General features: G+C 27.0%; 1 protein-coding gene across 1 annotated transcript in view; it reads left to right on the forward strand.

Moving 5' to 3' along the window:
- Positions 1-249: 249 nt before the first annotated feature.
- crh-BP (corticotropin releasing hormone binding protein) overlaps positions 250-20,263 on the forward strand; it is a 42,117-nt gene continuing 22,103 nt past the window's right edge. Inside the window, exons 1-3 of the mRNA XM_085488260.1 lie at positions 250-576; positions 10,061-10,154; positions 16,174-16,334. Coding sequence (XP_085344386.1) covers positions 478-576; positions 10,061-10,154; positions 16,174-16,334 — 354 coding nt within the window. The 5' untranslated portion in view covers positions 250-477. The remainder of the gene's footprint in view (positions 577-10,060; positions 10,155-16,173; positions 16,335-20,263) is intronic.

Below are 20,263 nucleotides of genomic sequence, written 5' to 3' on the forward strand. Positions count from 1 at the left end.
AAAGAAGAAATCTGGCCGAAAGTTACCAATAAATTTCACCACTGTGTAGTGTGTATAAATACATACGTAAAAATGATAACTATGTTATCGGGTGAACTACTTCCCTCTAGATCAAACAATTAAGCGCCCACGCTTTTAAATCGAACGTGTCGAGCTGTTACATCGCGTATAATGTAAGTTTCGGGGATGCGCGCCGGAGCGGAGGGGACGAAGCAAGGAGGCTGCGAACGAGCCGGGTATAAGAGGGAGCGCCGCGCGTCGCGACGCCATCAGAACACCTGACGCGCTCGAGTCAACCCCACGAACTTGCGCGCTCCGATTTCTCTCGTCGGCAATCAGGAAGGAAGACAGAGGGAGATCTATCGCCTCTCGGAGGACGACGGGAGGAAGGGAAATAGAGCTTACAATTAGTCTCGCACGCGTTCGCGTTTTTTCATTGATCCCTTCAGTTTCTCATCCCTGAAACCGGTGTGAAAGATGTCCTCCAGTTTCATTCCCGCGATTGTAATTTTCATCGTCGTCGCCGCCTTTTATCTTGCGAGAGCAGCGATCGCCAACGATCCTCGTCAGCAACAGGTAAATATGCATAGCTCCAGATATGTCTATACGAAAATATTTAAAAAATGCATGTTATTGATTTTCGAAGACGAAAATGCATTTTTCGAGCGAAATAATTATTTTAAAAAATATCGAAGCCATTTATTTTTATCAGAATTCTTTAGAAGAGCAACGTATACACCCAGAACTGCTTTAGAATAATGAGAACTATCAAAAATTGATCGGCGTCTCACCTTAATACTCCAAAAAATGCATTTTCTAAGCGAAATTATTATTTTAAAAAATATCTTAGCAATTTGCTTATCAGAATTTTTTAGAAGAGTAACGTATACACTCAGAACTATACGAGAACTGCTTTAGACTAATCAGAACTATCGAAAATTGATCTCACCTTCAAACTCAAAAAAATACATTTATACATTTTAAAGAAAGTACAATCAATAGGGGAAAGTATGCTAAATTATATTGTTGGTTTAAAAAATCGTATCTTTATTATATTTTTTAAGCATTAAAAAATTTTAATGTTTAAAAAATAGCATTAAAAATTTTATAGTTTATAAATTTATTTTCTGATTTTTATGTAATATTCGGCACCCCGTGCCTAAACTGTGACATTGAGACAGATACGCAATTAAACTTTTTATTAAAGCATTTTTTTCACTTTATGTAACTTTCTGTACATGAAAACGTTGAAAAATCAGTAAAATATTTTCAGGTTATTTTTTTATTCACAAAAACAAAGCAATAAAAGTTCGACAAAACGTACTATCAATTTTTCCTATCGTACTAGTACGATTTACTAAATTAATTTTTTTACGTAGGCATTAATTTTGTTTTCTTTATGTTTTATATTATATTGAGATAATACTTATTTATATTTTTGTTTGATTCAAAAATATTTTTGTTAAATTTTTGAAGAGAATTTATAATTATAAATATGACATTCTTATAGATATGTTTTATGTTGCAGACTGAAAATTTTTGTAGAAACTAAAACTTTATTTTTGTTACAATTTTTTAATTTTATTGTTAAAGATACGATTTAGCAAACCTGTATTGTAATTGTACCAAATACTATAATACCTTTTTAATTTTAAATTTACTATATAATATATGTATTTGTGTTATTATTTTAGCGTACATTGTTGACAAAAGATCATAGTTTTTAAATAAATAAAAAAATTAGAAGATATAATTCAGCACACTTCTCCCTATATAAATAGTTTTTTTTAAAGAAGAAAGTAGAATCGATAGATAGTAATATTTTTTCGGAAAAAAATAGAATCTATAAATAGCAATATTTTTATGAAGAAGAAAGTAGGATTGATATGTAGTAATATTCTTCTAGTGAGAAGAAAGTAGAATAAAAATATAAGTATTTTCTTTTTTAGAAAAGGAAGTCTAGAAATTAAAACTTTGTATTTTATAATATATCGTAAAACACATATACGGCAATTATAATTTGAAAAAATGGATTTTTTGCTGATAAAGATAACAAATATAGAAAAAATGAAGAAAATAATGACCATTAGATTAATATAATGGCATGATAAAAGAAGTCACTACAACATTTTTCAATATTATCATTGTATCCATTTTGATCACCATCATAATTCAAAAAAAATTCTTATTACGTTCTTTCTCGAGGAAATTTCAAAATAATTAATGAAGATAAGAATGGAATAAATGCGATAGATTTACAAAATTCTATTGCTATAAATAAATATGATATTGAAATATTTCTTAATGAGAAAAATTGAGATTATTTTAAAATCGTTAAAAATAATAACTACTTTTTTAATATACGTCACAAGAAGTCATTATAGAGTAATAATTATAATGAAGAAAATATCATGAAATATCTAAAAATTTATATTCAAATAATTATCCTGATTATAAAGTTTAATAAAAATTTTGATACAGCAAAATTATTTGATTATTTTGATATATAAAATCTCTCTTTCTTTTCTCTCTTTGCCTTTCTAAAATTAATATTTTAATAATTTAATAATTTAAATTTCAGATTCTTTAGTCTTTTTTATAGGGAAAATTTCAAAGAAAAATCAACTACGATTTATTATAATAATTCTTATTTAATGTTAAACTTGTATAAAAATTTCTTACAAAAAAGATGTTTTTTTTACATCAACAATAATTATACCAAATAAAATGTTTAATTTTAATTTGCTTTATTGAGTCTTACAGCATTGTTAGAATTAAGGGTTTCTTTATTTTTTTCAGTACTGTCAATCATATTTTTAGCTTTCCTTGTCGTTTTCATCTTATTGAAAGTAACTATAGAATTCATTTAAGAATCGTTTTAACGTAACAAACTCAATGAAGATAAAATTGCCCTTATAGCAGACCGCCATATGACAGAATTATCGTAGTAGCTTCCTTTCGCAACTAATAAGAGAAGCTTCTCTCTTCCACGCTCTAAGAAAATTAATTAATTATCTAATTAGCTTCTTTTGCTACATATTTCGCTAATTTTACTGTACTTATGATAGCAAATAGTTTTGTGGAAATATATATACACACAGCACGCAATCATATTAATTCAATTTTTAATTCAATAAAATAATAAAATATTTATACACTAAAAACATTTTGTTAAATCAAATAAATATTTATTTCATTACTGCTTTATAAAATCAATAGTGTTCCGACCTCAAAGCCTGTATATACCCTTCTTTTTTATTTATATCTTTCTTCTTTGTTTGAAAGCGAATTACTACATTTATAGGCTGATTTTCGTGAAAGAGGTGCCAAAATTTTTCTCATTTCTCAGGGAGTGATCTTACGCGGCTGTTTACAGAGAAATATAGTGTTTTGTCTGTTTGACCGTGAACTTTTACATTGATGGATCGATTTTCGTGAACGAGGTACTAAAATGTTTTTAATATTACGGGGATGAATATTTATTTTTGTTTCTTTTCTCATTTTTTTTCTTAATTTAATTCCAAAGAGACAGAATTGGTTGTTTCTTGATGTTAAATTAAACCAAAAAAGCCACGTAAGATCGCAGAAAATTTTGGTACCTGTTTCACGAAAATCGGTCCATAAATGTGCAAGTAAATCGCGGTTATATAGGAAGGAAATTATATATATATATATATATATATATATATGTACATACAGGATGTATAAAAAGTACCGGGACGGTAAAATATTTCGAAAATTACGCATTTTAGAAAAAAAAATGTTTCAAATAAAAGTTGTAGGGTTCACAAAAAAATCTATTTACTGATGCTATGAGTTTGACCTTGGGTAGTGTCACTAAAGTTAGAACAAGGTCACCTTGAAATTTGTAAATGAGACTCCCTATTTTTTATTGCACATTCTTGTAGCTTACCTGGAGAGCTTTCCAAAAAACTATAATAAAGTATTTTTCTATTAAGTATTTTTTGAGTCATAAGGCTTGCAGTTTACAATTGTATAAAATGTAAAATATCTTGTAAATATGCAATTTTCGGTGCTTCTACTTAATACTTTTATGCACAGAATAATGAGACCAATCAATTGTTGCAAAATTAATATTTTTTTAAAAATTATGTGTTTTCTTCACAACAATTGGTATGCATCAGTAAATATATTTTTTTAAGCCCCACAATTGTTATTTGAAACATTTTTTTTTAAATGCTTAGTTTTCGAGATATTTTACCGTCCTGGTATTTTTTATACATACATCCTGTACATATATACACATACACATATATATTTCAAACTAATAATATTGATTTAATGTAAAAAAAAATTTATTTGATATAAGAAAATCCTTTTTGAAACAGATAAATATTTATATGATTTATAAAGCAGTATTGAAATAAATATTTATTAATTTATTAATTTTTTTCAGTGTAGCAATGAATATGATAATGGTATATAAAGAAATGAAAATAATGTATACATATGTAATTATGTTTTAATTATTATCTTATTATATTATTAAATCTTTTATATTTATACATATTGACACTTATCTTATAATATATGTAAATTATATTTTTATTATTGATTTGATGTCGTTATATTGTTGCAATGTAATTATATTATGTAATCTACATATTCTACATTTATTTTCATTTCTTTATATACACACACACATATATATATATATATATATATATATATATATATATATATATCACTCTTTTATATGGAACTTGACGAAGTTAAGTTCAGAATAAATGTAACGCAAGTGTCAATTATATCAAATATTAAAAAAGCTAAATTCTACTATATGAACGTCATTTAGAAATTTTTAAGTTTTGATTCCTCACTTCTAAACGAGTAATAATTCTTAACATAGGTTTGAATTAGTTTTACACTCCTTTTAATTACTTTTACAAAGAGGTAGAGATAAACAGCATCAATAAGTTATCATCAAAGAGAAAAGTTGAGAGATCTTATGTCTTCTTATAATAAAAATAAGAAAAATATATATATGTACGTATATGTGAAAGAATGTATCAAATCTCTCTTTCTCATTCTTTTTACTGTTTCTTATTATTTTTATAGAAGGTATGTACTTACACAAAAAAGACGCGAAAGAATTCCTTCAGTTACATTAATCTCTGTTATATATCATTTAATATTTAATTCCAATTTAAATATATAATAAGTTATAAATTAAAAGGCCAACTTAACGAGCTGATTAATTAGGTGTTAACAATTTATTCTAAGTCATGAAAATAATACAAATGATAATTAGTAAACGTTTCGACTGTACGACAGTCTTTATCAATACAAATATCGCTTTGCTAACATATCCATAAATCAAATAATTTGGAAAGACCGAACTTATATCATACATGTAAAATATATAGACTTATAATATGAAAAACGCACTAAGCCAACAATTATAACACATTATAATTGTTGGCTTAGATCACGAAAGGAATTATTATAAAAGGTTGATATCGGAAATGATGTACATTAAAGAAGAAAAAAACAGTATCAACTTAAAAAAGGACACCGAGCGACTTGAGCGGTTCTTATTTTGATATTTTAGAAAAATTGTCTATGTCATCTTAGCATGACCGTATATACAGGGTGTCCGGTAACTAACGGACCAACGATCACAAATGGATTCTTTGGTCAATTTGGGAACGATTTTTCCTCAGCGAAAATGTCGAAAAAGATCATCATTTTTTACAACTTTCCAATATTTGTCATTATGTATCTTTATAACTAAGCCTCAAATTAAAATTTTATTATAATAAACTCTACCTGAAATTAACTGAAGAATGTAATTATGTTAGACTTTTAACTCCAAAACGTTTAGTTTTCAAAAAACCCATTTTTTTCAATCGCTTATAACTCGAAAATTATTGACTTCTCAACAATTTTGCTAAGGAAAAATCGTCTCCAAATTGGCCAGAGAATCCGCCCTTAATCATTGGTCCGTTAGTTATCGGACACCCTGTATACAGCGTCCTGACATTGTAATTCACATATATTGAGTGCTTCTTACAAAGTATACATTGTTTAAAATGTTTTTCAACAAGAAATATTTTAAAGAATTTTTATCGTCTCGACATAGATGTAAGTGATCACTATCTATTTAAAAATCAAATATCCAATATTCAGGCTAACACATTAATTATTTCACAGTTCATTACATATTATTATTAGATTATGGATTACAAAATTAGACGTTTATTTAAAAAGAACTACAGAAATCTGATGTGCGGGGTTAGGCTCTTTAACAACTAAATCGAACGATCAGCCGTAATTCAAGCCAACGATTATAATGTGTTATACTGCGTTTTTTATATTATAAGTCTATATATTTTACATGTATGATATAAGTTTGGTCTTTCCAAATTATTTGATTTATGGATATGTTAGCAAAGCGATATTTGTATTGATAAAGACTGCCGTACAGTCGAAACGTTTACTAATTATCATTTGTATTATTTTCATGACTTAGAATAAATTGTTAACACCTAATTAATCAGCTCGTTAAGTTGGCCTTTTAATTTATAACTTATTTTAATTTTACACGAGCCAAATTTTATTTCTCATTTTATATACTTAAATATATAATTTTATTTTTAAATTTACCCACATTATTATGTACAAAAAACATTATTAATGAAATTGCGTTTATTAATATTAGAGCTAGACACGTGGCAATAAAATATTAATAAATGTTATCCTTGATGATCGATTATATCAGTTTTTTTTTTTCATCGATATACGTATATTTCTTCGAAAGTTCAACGAAACTCCGAAGTACCCTATATTGCACCGTATCAGAGCGGTCTTGCCATATATGCTCGTATTAGCGACATGCGATAATTACTTTGCGCACCGAGGCCATCATTATTCAGACGCGAGAGATCCCTCGCGCCAATTATTTTCGAGACAGGTTTATATCTGGCGAGCGGGGAAATATGGTTTTCCGTATAGCGGTTCCGTGTTCGCGTGACAGTCAAGAAATAATGTTAATTGAAATAAAGCGGATATTACCTCCTCATGCGTGCACATGTTTGCCGCGGAGATGCAATTTGCGCGATTTTTGACTCAGCGCGACAAAATGATGGAGCACAAACGACGAGAAAATGCGATAACAAGATTGCGTGCTCGGATTTAAAGCACAAAATATTATATATAATAATGTTATTGTTTCTTTCGGAGTTTCTTAATAATTTGATACCGATTAGAGACGCCTTTGGAAAAATATATACCATATAATTGCCAAGTTGCAAAAATTGCATACTTTTTATTCTTAAAAATTTAATATAAATATAATTATTATTATAAATATAATAATTGATATTAATATAAATATATATTTATATAATATAATTACACAATGTTCTATATAATAATGTTGTTTCTTTCGGAGATTTCTTTGAATAATTTAATACCGATTAGAGACGCCTTTAAAAATAATATATATATATATATATATATATATATATATATATATATACACATATAATTGCCAAGTCGCAACAATTACATCCTAGCTAACTTCACTTGAATGCCACATTGTTTCCTCCTGAAGTGATTAGGTTGATGAGTGATGTTCATAAACTTATTTTGTATGATTTTTATGTAATATTCAGTGTCACGTGATTAATATTACATTTGAGAAAGATATGCAATTAAACTTTTTATTATAAAGCATTATTGAGATAATACTTGTTTACATTTTTGTTTGATTTAGTTGATTTATTGACTTTTCTCTGTACATATTTAATATACAGTAAATAAGTATACAATTTTGAATTTTTTCTTCCTATATTAAATAAAAGTCAACTCATTAGTATTTTTATATAAAATTAATTACTAGTTGCAAGTTGCATACTTACAAACAACTATGTATTTTCTTTACATCGATTGATACGTTATTTTGTGTAAAAGTATTGAGGTAAAATCATCGAATGTTACAAGATTTTATAGTTTGTGCAAAATTTTGTCACATTAAAATATCAAATATTTCTTAGATTATTCATTTTTATCCTTTCTATGTGTATAACATTTTATATCAAATATTGCAATGAATTGATTTATATTAAAAATTAGGACGGTTCCATTTAAAAAAATTAGATTGACTTTCAAATAATTTTGAAAAATGATTTTAATTAAAATTCAAGATTATCAACTATTTTCTAGTTTTTTTAACCGCTTGTATAAAATATTTTCTCGTTACAATTATAATTTTAGCAATATTCAACTACTATATTATTAATTAAAATAAGACACATGGTAATTACAATACTAAGTAAATTGGCGAAACTATGTGCAAAATTAAATAGTACGATTTAATTTAATTTTATAAAGCGTAATGTCTGGGACAGAGTTCTACAATTTAATGTGAGATGCCTGATTAAATTAAGAGAAATAGGATAGTATTGTTTGAATTAAATAAAAACAGAGATTCTCTCTCTCTCTCTCTCTCTCTCTGTAAATAAAAAAAGCTCCGAATAAAAAGAACTAAAATATATATATATATGATTTGTAGTTTGCTTTGGAGATTTTATCTGCCTGTGCTTTGTGCATTTAACAGAACAGAAATTCATTTGACGTCTAAAGCAAATATTACATTACGTACATAGAATCAAAGCGTTTAATATATTTGCAGTGTCCATACAATGATATATCTAGAATGGTTTGATTACGATGGAAATGATCAATCAAACGTGTGCGTTAGCTTCAATGTTACGTGTGTAATATCGAAAATATTCTCTCGAAAGAAATGCTCTAAAATGTTTTTCCATCGATAATAAAGAACTATTGATTGCACAGTCTATGAAAGTATATATAAATAACTGGTTCGAATACTTCGCACGAAAAGAAAAGAACATTTTACATTGGACTTTGCAAACTTCAATCGTTGTATTACGCGAAACTTGCTGCAATATTGACATATCGGAAAAGCGGCAAGTTTGCCCCGATACACATAATAATAAGTCTTTCATTTATATCAGGAGGAAGAAGCAGTTATGATGAAATGCATCTAATTGTATAATAATTTGAAACCGTGCTTTGTTGTGGAAAAGGAAAGAATTATAATAGATTATTTATGTACTTTTTAAAAGAGAGAATGAGAATTAATGTCGTATTATTGCTCGAACGTCCTCTTTGTCACTTCTTTTTACGATTCTATTCATCTTACAGCAGTTTTATTCTCGTCTATCTTTCGTTTGCTCTTTCAATGAATATAATGCAAATATGTACGTCGAAGTCGATTTTGCCTCACGTTGGTTCATCTCTTGTGTTCTCTCTTGCGCACATGTCACGTAATAAATCAGAAATTCCGTATGGATGTATGTACATTGAAATTCTCAGTAATCGTTTACATGCATGCAAGCAAAACGGAATACAAATGAAAATTCATTTTTCATCGAAAACTTCAATTTCCAACTTTTTCGTTTGGTGCTGCTTCACATTATATGACTTGGAGAAATTTATATTAGATAGAATATTTATCTTCGACAAGAGTATACATTCAGTGTTGTTCTGAGATGATTTTTTAAAATTAGTTAGGAAAAAAATGAGATAAAAATATGTAAATTTATCTTAGATAAGATGAAGATGATCTTGTTTTAAATACATCTAGATAAAAGATAAAATTATATGGCGATATAGATGATTATCTATAAAATCATCATAGTTATAAAAAAATGTAAATTATAAAAGGGATATAAAAATATATGTATTTATATTTTTATTTATAAATTTTTATCGCTTACTGCTTAAGTTCTATTATTTAAATATTTTTATGTGCCATGATTCTAAATCAAAATTATCTGAAAATTCTAGATAATTTAGTAAAGATACTTTTTTCATCTAAGATGCAGATATAGATGATATATATTTTTTATTATCTATATTCTATATATATATAAAGATAAGATAATGCCAAAGTTAATTTTATCTAGATGATTATCTATATAATTTTATTTAGATAACAGCACTGGTATAAATATACAAATAATTGTGCCTGGTTTAATGTGATCTAACGTTGATTTTTGTTTTTTTTCAGTTCATAAAGGAAGTTAATCCTAAGATCTTGAATTACGAAGCGGCAGTGAAGGCTTCGTTCGGTATATCTCACGAACATTTTCAACCGATTACAGGTAAGTGGAATATAAATTTTTTTATATAATTAACGCATTATACAGATAAACGTAGAAAAACAGTAATTTACATAATAGTAATTTTAAATAATGATTATTTCAATTGTACTTTATTGTCATTTGACTTGTATATAAGATAATAGATAAAGATAATAGATAATAGATTTAAGTAAAAATGTTTATATTAATTAATTAAAAATTTATAATAATAAATTTATAATAATAAATTTATAATAATAAATTAAAAAATAAATTTCTATAATAATTTTATTGTTATATTATGCATTACTTTTATGATATAAATATAGCCATGATAATTTATAAATTAGGTATAAATATCTTAATTATTTACACGTGTAAGACGTACAAGATTGCTTAATTTTTCGCCCCCGTTTTTCGTTATTTTTCGTAGTCAAGAATGTGCAACTGACAGATTGAAACAAACCTGACAATGAAGTTTTTTATAAAATAAATTATAAAATAAAATATTAAAGAAGAATTATTTTAATATTACTTTGCATTTAAATGAAGCACTGAAAAATAATGTACCGAATAATAAAAAAAATTTACTTGCAATTTAATAATAAATTCAAACGAAAGAATCCTTCAAATGCAATCGAGATTGTATTGTATTTAAAAAATTTAGAATGTACATATTTTATTTGCGTATTTTGTAAGAAATTATAAAAAAATTTAATCCGACAAAATAATCAAGCATGATCAGTTATTGATAAAACCGTCTTGCAATTAATACATTTTATTTACATTAAATATATATTAATGTAGCACACGTGCATCTTACTTACATGTCGATTTATGCTTATTGTATACAGTCCTAAAATAATTAAACCTGGAAATTATGTAATATGGTTAAATTCGAATCAATTTACTTTACTTCGAGTAAAGAGAGTAAAAGGGAAAGAGAGACTTCTATATTTTTATTATTATATATTTATTATTAAATCTATTATTTTGAAAAATATATAGATTTATAATCTTCGATACATAATAGAAGAACTTATATTTTATATTAAGTTTAAACTATAACTATTTCGATATAATCGCACAATTCGTAATCCACATCATATGTGTTCTTAAAATATTTCTCAGTTGATTTTTGATTTGAGGTATTTTTCAAAAATTTTGTATATTTTTTTATAATTCTTATTTATAATGAGAGAGTTATTTTTAATTAGTTACTTAAAATCATTAAAAATGAGCTATTTATATAATCAGCTACTTATTAATTATAAAACACAAAATATATAACTTAGAGATATTATCTATATAATCTTCGTTACGTAATAAAAATTTATATTTAATTATATATTGAAAAAAATTATTAAATTAATAAATATTTATTTCAATACAGCCTAATCAATCATTGATTTGAAATAAATATATATTTATATATTTGTTTTGAAAAGGATTTTCTTATATTAAATAAGTATTTTTCACAACAAATCAATAGTATTAGTTTCAAACAAATGATTTATTAGGCAGTATTAAAATAAATATTTATTCAAATTAAATAAACTTTTTTGCAGTGTACTATTTAATTTAATAATGTGGAGGACACTAGAAAAGGCTAACTTAACGAGCTATAATACAGATGTTATATTATACAACAAACGTTATCATTTTATGCATATAGATCTTCCGACACAGCAAATTGTAGTCAATTTAAAGATATCGTGATAAGTCAAACGTCCCAAAATTAATTATAATCAATATTAGCCCAAAAACGGTAAAATATTTTATGTCAAATTTGAAATAGTGTAATAATAAGTAAAAACATTTTATTTGCTATATATGTTGAAAGTTATAACTTACTTATATAAAGGACTATCGTCTCTTCGATTCCTGAGGTTCGCTGTATCTATGATAACAATGACTAAATATTCTGTGTCAAGTTTATTTATATGGCTGTTTATCAGTTAATTCTTCTAGGACATCAAAATATGCCTCATCGAGAAGCTCTGTATCTTTTTTTAAATTTAAACCGTTTTTCTGCTCTTTTATGTGAATCATTTCTGAGACGATTCTTTTTTTATAATTACTTTCATGATCCAAAATTTTAACTTTATCCCAAGCGACTGAATGCTTCTTATTAACAATATGTTTTAAAAAAATAGAATGTCTTGATAAGTCTAACTTTAGATTAATAATATGTTCTTTGATTCTGGAATTTAATTGCCTTTTTGTTTGTCCCATATAAGTAGCGTCGCAATTATTGCATTTAATTTTGTAAACAACATTAGAATTAACCGCGAATTTAGATTTTCTTATAGAGGAAGCAACTCTGTCCGAGAAAGTGTCTATATAGAGAATAACAAAAACATTCTTATCTTATCAACATCAATAGATATAGTGTTGTTCATTAGTTTATTATTATATATATATATATATATATATATATATAATATCTATATATATATATATATATATATATATATATATATATATATATAATACGGTTATTAAGATTCTTAATGATATGGTTTTTAATTCTACGATTGATGGTATCAAAGATAAAATCTAAAAAATAATTATTGCTGATTAAAATATTAATAATTAATTTTTTTCGTGAAAATCTGGGTGTGATGACAATAAAGTTCTGTGTGTTAAATTGTAAATAACCCTTGTTTTATGACAATGCGGATGACTAGAATAATAAGATAAGATTCTTCCTGAGAAATTTTCTGAGACTAATCTATAAGAATGTTATTATTAATTATGTTAATGGAGATATCTAAAAAATTGATATAATGGTTTTCCTGGTGAACTTAAGTCTTTCATGGTATCCATTAAAAGATTCAAATATCCCATCTATATCCTTTTTTGGAGCTGCCACAATGATATGATCAACATATCTGTAATAAAGTTGTGCATTAACATGTAAAGAATCGAGGATTTTACTCTCCAAATCCTCCTCACTGAATCAGCTATTATTGATCATAATGGGAAACCCATAGGTGTACCGTAGGTTTGTTTATATATTATCCCATTAAAAGTAAAACAAGTAGACGAGAGAATAAATTCTATCCTTCTGATGAAATGTTTCTTGGAAATCTTAGTATGTGTTTTTATTAAATCCCATCTTGTGGTAATACTGTCTAAAGCCAGGCTAATCGGAATATTAGTAAAAAGTGAGACTACGTTAAGTGATATCATCCTGATAGCCCCTGGCAAACGCAACCCATTCAAATTGTTATATAATTCAAAACTGTTATTTACATGACTTTTTGGTGAAGGAACATTATGTAATAGAACTTTGTGAAAATGGTTAGCTAGATTATAGAGTGGTGTTAATCGAAGGCACTATAATTCTGAAAGGGATGTTCTATTTATATATTTTGGGGAGACCGTATGCTTTCGGAAGAATGGAATCACTTGAGTGCAAAAAATATTATTCTTTTTTAGAAATAAAATCATTTTTTAACCAAAGCCTGAAAAAACCATTAAGATCTTTTTCAATTTTTGAGGTCGGATTTCTTTTGATAATAGAATACGTATTTTTATCATTAAGCAACTCAGTAACTTTATTAGTATAAGAAGTTTTATCCATGGCGACCGTGACATTATCCTTGTCTGCTCTCGTGAATAATATGTTGAGACTTTTTGGCAAAATTTAATCGTAGTATCATACATATCTATAATTATCCCTTTTTTTACATTTGTCCCATTATTTCGAAGAAAATGAGTAAACTGGGGTATAGCAATGTTCCTAATTGTTCTGAGATTATGTAAATTATTTCTTTTTGCATTAGCTTCTATATCCTTAATAAATTCGTCTATAGCTGTTTTTTTGTTTGTGGAAATTGGAAGATTAAAATTATTCCCTAATTGTAATAAGTTAAAAACATTCGAAGATATCATTACATTTGTTAAGTTTATAAACCATTTTTTATTCGTGTTAGCCACAGGATCTATAACTGTATTTATAAAACTTTTTGGTTCAGTATGTATGCCTGTGTTTATTTGATTATTTTTTATTTTATAGTTATTATTTGCGAATTTTATGGGAAGAGACGTTTCTTTATTGAGAATGTATTATATTCTATAGATTTGATATTATTTATGTGTTCTTAAATATTTGTTCTTGAGTCATGTACATTTTTTACAATGAACTTTGTGTAGTCTATCTCTACAATTATCAAAAAAGATGTTTATTTAATTTAAACTCTAACTTTCATTAGAAATTTTGATACAATCGCACAATTTGTAATCTACATATGACGTTTTTTATTATCGGGAGAGGGAGGAGTATTTTAGAAACATTTATTACTTATTCTCATTTATAATGAGCTATTTATAATTATACTAATATGTGCTAAAATAAACGCGCGTTTAAAAATATTTATAACCATAAATATTTACACTAACAATAAGTGTTTTGGTTGTAACGGAAGCGCGTTATACGCGCTTGTAAACTTCGCCTATTGAGCCGTTTGATACGGTAACTGCGTTATATTGCACAAATTGTCGACTGCGTTAATGGATGGACGGCGATGTACAGTTTCCGCAACAGTGACCGGGCCAGTGTATTTTTCCATGCATTATGTATTACCCGATAATCATCGGGCATAATAATCGTTCCGCGATCTCATTGAAATCAATTGCAATTAAGATTGCAAATTATAATCGCGCGAAAACTATTCTGTCTTTATAACAAAAGTTAAAATTATATTTAATTTGAAACTTTAATAACAATATTTAAAATAAGCTAAAATGAAACTAGTTTACAGTCAGAAATTATTTTGAATCAGACAAAATATTTTTTATAGATTTTTGGGTTCTAAAAATGATGCTACAAAGCAAATTTCACTAGCACGTCAGATTTAAAAAATAATTGACGTTCAATGTATAAAAAAATGACTTTACGATATTTGAGATTTTTTTTAAAAGAAAGTTAATGTAAGTAATATATCGAAAATAAAATATACATTTTATGAGGGATAAACAATACATTCATGATATCTGATCAGGCTTTCTATATAAGTGTTGATCTTTTTTACAAAAGAATTTAAATATTGCAAAAGAAGCCATTTTTGCATATTAAATCTCAATTATTTCGGAAACCTGACGTATTAGTAAAAATTAGCTTGTGACATTGTTTTCAGCATCCAAAAATCTATAAAAAAACACTTTTTCTTGTTCCAAACAATAAACATTTTTTTTTGTAAACTTGTGTAATATTTAATTTAAAAGCGAAAATTAAAATTGTAAATTTGATGCATCAAATTTAATAACTTCTGCTTAAAAAACGTTTAGCATTTAAGTACACAAGTAATAACTTTTATGAAGTAAACTATTATATACAACTTCTACATTTTATCCTTGATGTTTTTTCGTAGTATCATTTAATCCGCAAATATTTATTATCTTTATCCGTAAATCCTACAATATTACGGCATCAACACATGGAACAGATAAAACTGTAATAAGAGAATTTACCGGCGCATATTTTGTATAGTGATATAAAAAATTGTCAAAAAAATGTTTTTCTCATTTTTTAGTATCTTTTAGTTAATTAAATAACTATTAAGATATAAAAATTCTTCGCTACAAAATATAATTTTGCATGCTTTAAAAAAAATGTTAAACGCATAATTTGAAACTTGAAACTCGTCATTTTAGTTTATAAATCGTATCGTTGTTATATGATAACTTATCAAACATAAGCATTATTTTGCTACGCTTTACATTACTTTAGATAAACTTACTTTAATAAAATCTTACAATACATAAATTGTTAAAAAAATAAAGTAGAGAGATTCAAAGCATACAGAAAAAAGATCCGTTCTATCAAATTACATTTGGTGTAAATAAATAAGTAATAATTTCATCATACATTATTGTGACGAATTTTCCTGTTTAATGTGCAAACTCTCGATTCGGGAGAACAAATTTACATTGTAACACAATTCAATGGTAAATGCATATCGACAAATACACTTGTATTTAGTATGGAACGATGATTAGATGGATTTAAATTATTGATTATGTTCTGTTATAGATTGTATGTTTGTGACGTCGGAAAGTGGACCGTTTTCCTATATTTCGGCGTCCGACAGCGACAACGTTTGTGGAATATATTTATTAACTGATCCAGACCGCAAGATAGAGATACATTTCGACAGCTACGACGTTCCCTGCGATCATGATGGACTCTTGGCGGTATGTAATATATTGTTAATTATTATTATTAATATTTAATTGATCTCTTCTTGAGGTGTTACAAAGGCACTTGTTTGCAAGGAACGTATCTGAACTTTTAACTATATCTTCTTTAATTCCCCTTTAATCTAGCCATAAACGACCTTATTTTTTTTTTTACATCTACATTCTTCTTTTTTCTCTTTCATCTCTCTTTCATCTCTCCTTCCTCATCTTCCTCCTTTCCCCTCTCTTTAACCCCCTTCTCCTCCTTTCATAATCCTTATCGAATAAACCTCTTAGACATATGTATATGGGGTATTTAGGATCGAATCGGATTTGAACCTGGGACCTTTCGCCTATTCAATCCGCGACTCTACGTGAGGCCACTCATGTCATCCCATATCGTCAGTTATTATTTTAAGTGTCAATTTTCAAGCTTGCAAATATTTTATGTGCATATACAGGGTGATCTACATATAACTCTTGACAGCTTGATATCTATTTCGGAAACTATTATATATCATCAATTTTAAATATTAAGATCTTGAATTGTATGGAGGATTTGAATGGATATTAATTTCCAAATCTCGGTTGCGTGAGTGAGATGTATAGATTAACTTCATTTAAAAACATTTCAAATAGGACACCCTATACAAAATTACAATTTTGGATTATGAAAGAAAACAACATATGATAGTTTTAATAGCCGAAAATTTCTTTTGTCAAATGTTTCTATGAAAAAATATGATAGTTTAAAGTTTTGACTATTGACTTTAAGCTAATTGAAGTTCTACGCAATCGCACGAAATCAACATCATTACATCCCAGGCAAGTGTACATAATTTTAACGTTGAATAATGTCATTGGACATCAAAATGACATCATTTTGACGTCTAATGACGTCAATTTACTACTTGGGACGCTATAACTTATTTAATTTATTAAATGTTGGAAATTTTCATCACGGACTTATAAACATATATTATCCAAATTAACAAAGTACTTCTAACATTTGATAGCATTTTGGAAGTCATTAAAGCGCAAGTGTTGCATATGCTTTGTTTAAGTTCATACTGAATATTATGAACATTTAATAAATTAAATAAGTCAGAGTGTAGAAAGAGAGAAAAAGAGAAAGAGGGAGAGAGAGAGAGAGAGAGAGTGTGTGTGTGTGTGTGTGTGTGTGTATATATGTGTGTGTGTGTGTTGTGATTTTTATTTCTGCAATCCCCGAGTGCTTCAAATAGCTATAAAACAAGTAATAGTATATAAAAGTTTATGAATTAGATGAATTGTTTAAAATGTAAAACAAAAACTAAATAAAATATAAATAACAACGATAAAATATGTAAAATATATCTAATCCAATATTTTTCTCCTCTTATAAATTTTTCTTTCATTTCAGTCACCGATTTACGAATTACATAAGCCATAAAATAATAATAATAATAATTTAGCAAATTCAAGATCTTTCCTTTATGACATTTGTAAGAATTTGATGGCTTATAACTTTGAAATAAACAGACTATAAGAGCCGAACGCGAATGTTGTGCGTTGAGACAGCGAACATTAATTCTTACAAATGTCACGAACGAAAGATCTTAAATTTGCTACATTATTATTATTATTTGATTATGCAAGATCTAGAGGAGACAATTTTTAACTACATGGACAAAAAAATTTACATTTTATTATAGATATGTAAACAATATAATATTGACTGCCCCATCTAAAGACATTGACAGAATTGTGAATATGTTCAACGAATATCATGAAAGAATACAATTCACAGTCGAGCAAGAGAGAAATCGTAGCTTGAGTTTTTAGACCTCATAATTAAGATAATTAACAATACATTTTTTATAGACTAGCATAAAAAAAAGAAACGTGTTTGGGTAGAGTTGTTGGGTAGAGTGTGTCATATGTTTTCAGTCATCTCGAGGTTCATAAAATTGGAATAATTTACAATTTAACAGATGGATGTTTATTATTATTACATCCGCAATTTTATAATAAAAATATAGAATTAATAATTAATATATTATTGAGCAATAATTACCTTCTTGATTTTATTTTCAACAGAATTAACCATAGGATAAAATATCTCGTTTCCAATGATATTATGTTAAAAAACATGATAATAAGTTACGAAAAATGTAACATAATAGTAGGGTATCGCTGTTTAAATAAACTTAATAAAATCATAAGAACTCAAAAAGATGTTAACCAGCATTCAAAAAATTCTAATGTCATTTTTAAATCTATTGTAACGATTGCGATGTATCATACGTGGGCCAAACGAAAAGACAGACTAGAATAAATGAACATAAGAATAACATTAGATTAGATAGTAAAAAAACACTCAGTAATATCAGAACATAGAATAAAAGAAAAACATAATTTTAATTGGGAAAAGATTAAAATTTTAGATTGTGAGAACAATTATTATTATTACAAGAGACTGATTTCAGAAATGCTACATTAAAGAACAAAAAAAAACTGGTTAAATTCGAATAAAGATACAGAATTATTTAGTGATTCTTATATACTGATATACTAAAAAAATTAGCAACTTTAAAAAACCAAACAAATAAACATGACATACAGGTTGAGCAATAATAATAACAATCTTGTCATAATCTCTGACATATAAATACGTACATAATAATATGTTCACATTTTATCGTTGGACGCGAGATGGTTACAACAACATAACAGGTTATCGTAGGCTTATTAGGAATAGACACATATGTAAGTAATTTAATATCATTTTATAAATTATGTCATCCATAATATTAAAAGCATCATTTCCATTTAGAGGGTTCTTTTCAATTTCGAGAACTATGACATTTCCACGTTTTCAAACGATGGAATTAAAAAAAGGTTCTCTACATCTAAAAGCTGGGTCCACACTTGTGTCGTATCACTGTACTCGTATCGTGATCATGATACAGATGCACGGGTATGGTGATATGCCAAGGTTTTATTTATTCTGTATCCTGTATCTGCTTTTGTTTTCCATCTAAGACGTCCGTATCTTGACAATATTGACAATGTTTTCAGTGCAGTTAGCTGCTGCCAGCTATATTTTTGTAGACTGTATTTTGAAAAAAAGAAGGAAGACACGACGGCGACGTTGGTGGATGAAAAAAGTTTTCGTGAATCGCGAAATATACAGTGGCATAAGTTTATTGCGCGATGCTGCGACGTCAGATCGTGACAACGCGTCTACGCGTCAGTATCTGTATCATGTATCATTTCTTTGATGTTTCGGCAAAATACCGACTCCAAGTGGATCATGGTCGTATCTGTGTATCACCTTAATACAAAAATACGATACAAAGATCCGATACGGTTCCCGTCCTGCGTCCACACTTGGTCGATCGTGATACGCGATCGTGATCTGATATAGTGATACAACACAAGTGTGGACCCAGATTAAGATCATATTAAAAATTCCTAGAAATAATACGTCTACATAATTCGCAGATACAACTGTCCATTTTAGTTTGACATTTAATAAATTTATATTATTGTTTTAAACATTGAAGAAGACTGCGCGTACAGTCGAAACGTTTGTTTAACTTTGTTAATATCAACTTTGTTTATAATGTTTGAATGTAATTAAATTATTTAAACATTTTTAATTATTGTTTTATTTATGTAAATATCCTTTTAATGCTCGATAGTTGACACGTTAAGATTATTATTATTATTATTTTTATTATTTTATAGCTTATGTAATTCGTGAATCGGTAACTGAAAAGAGAAAAAAATATATAAGAGGAGAAAAATATTGGATTAAATATATTTTACATGTTTTATCATTTTTATTTCGAAGTTATAAGCCATAAAATTCTTACAAATGTTACAAACGAAAGATCTTGAATTTGCTCGGGAAAAGTAGTTTAAATGGAAAAGAAGATAGTGTATATCATCTCAGTGAG

This window comes from Nylanderia fulva, unplaced genomic scaffold (genome assembly GCF_048542155.1).
Source record: "Nylanderia fulva isolate GAGA-0341 unplaced genomic scaffold, ASM4854215v1 Scaffold67, whole genome shotgun sequence".
NCBI classification, from domain to species: Eukaryota; Metazoa; Arthropoda; class Insecta; order Hymenoptera; family Formicidae; genus Nylanderia; species Nylanderia fulva.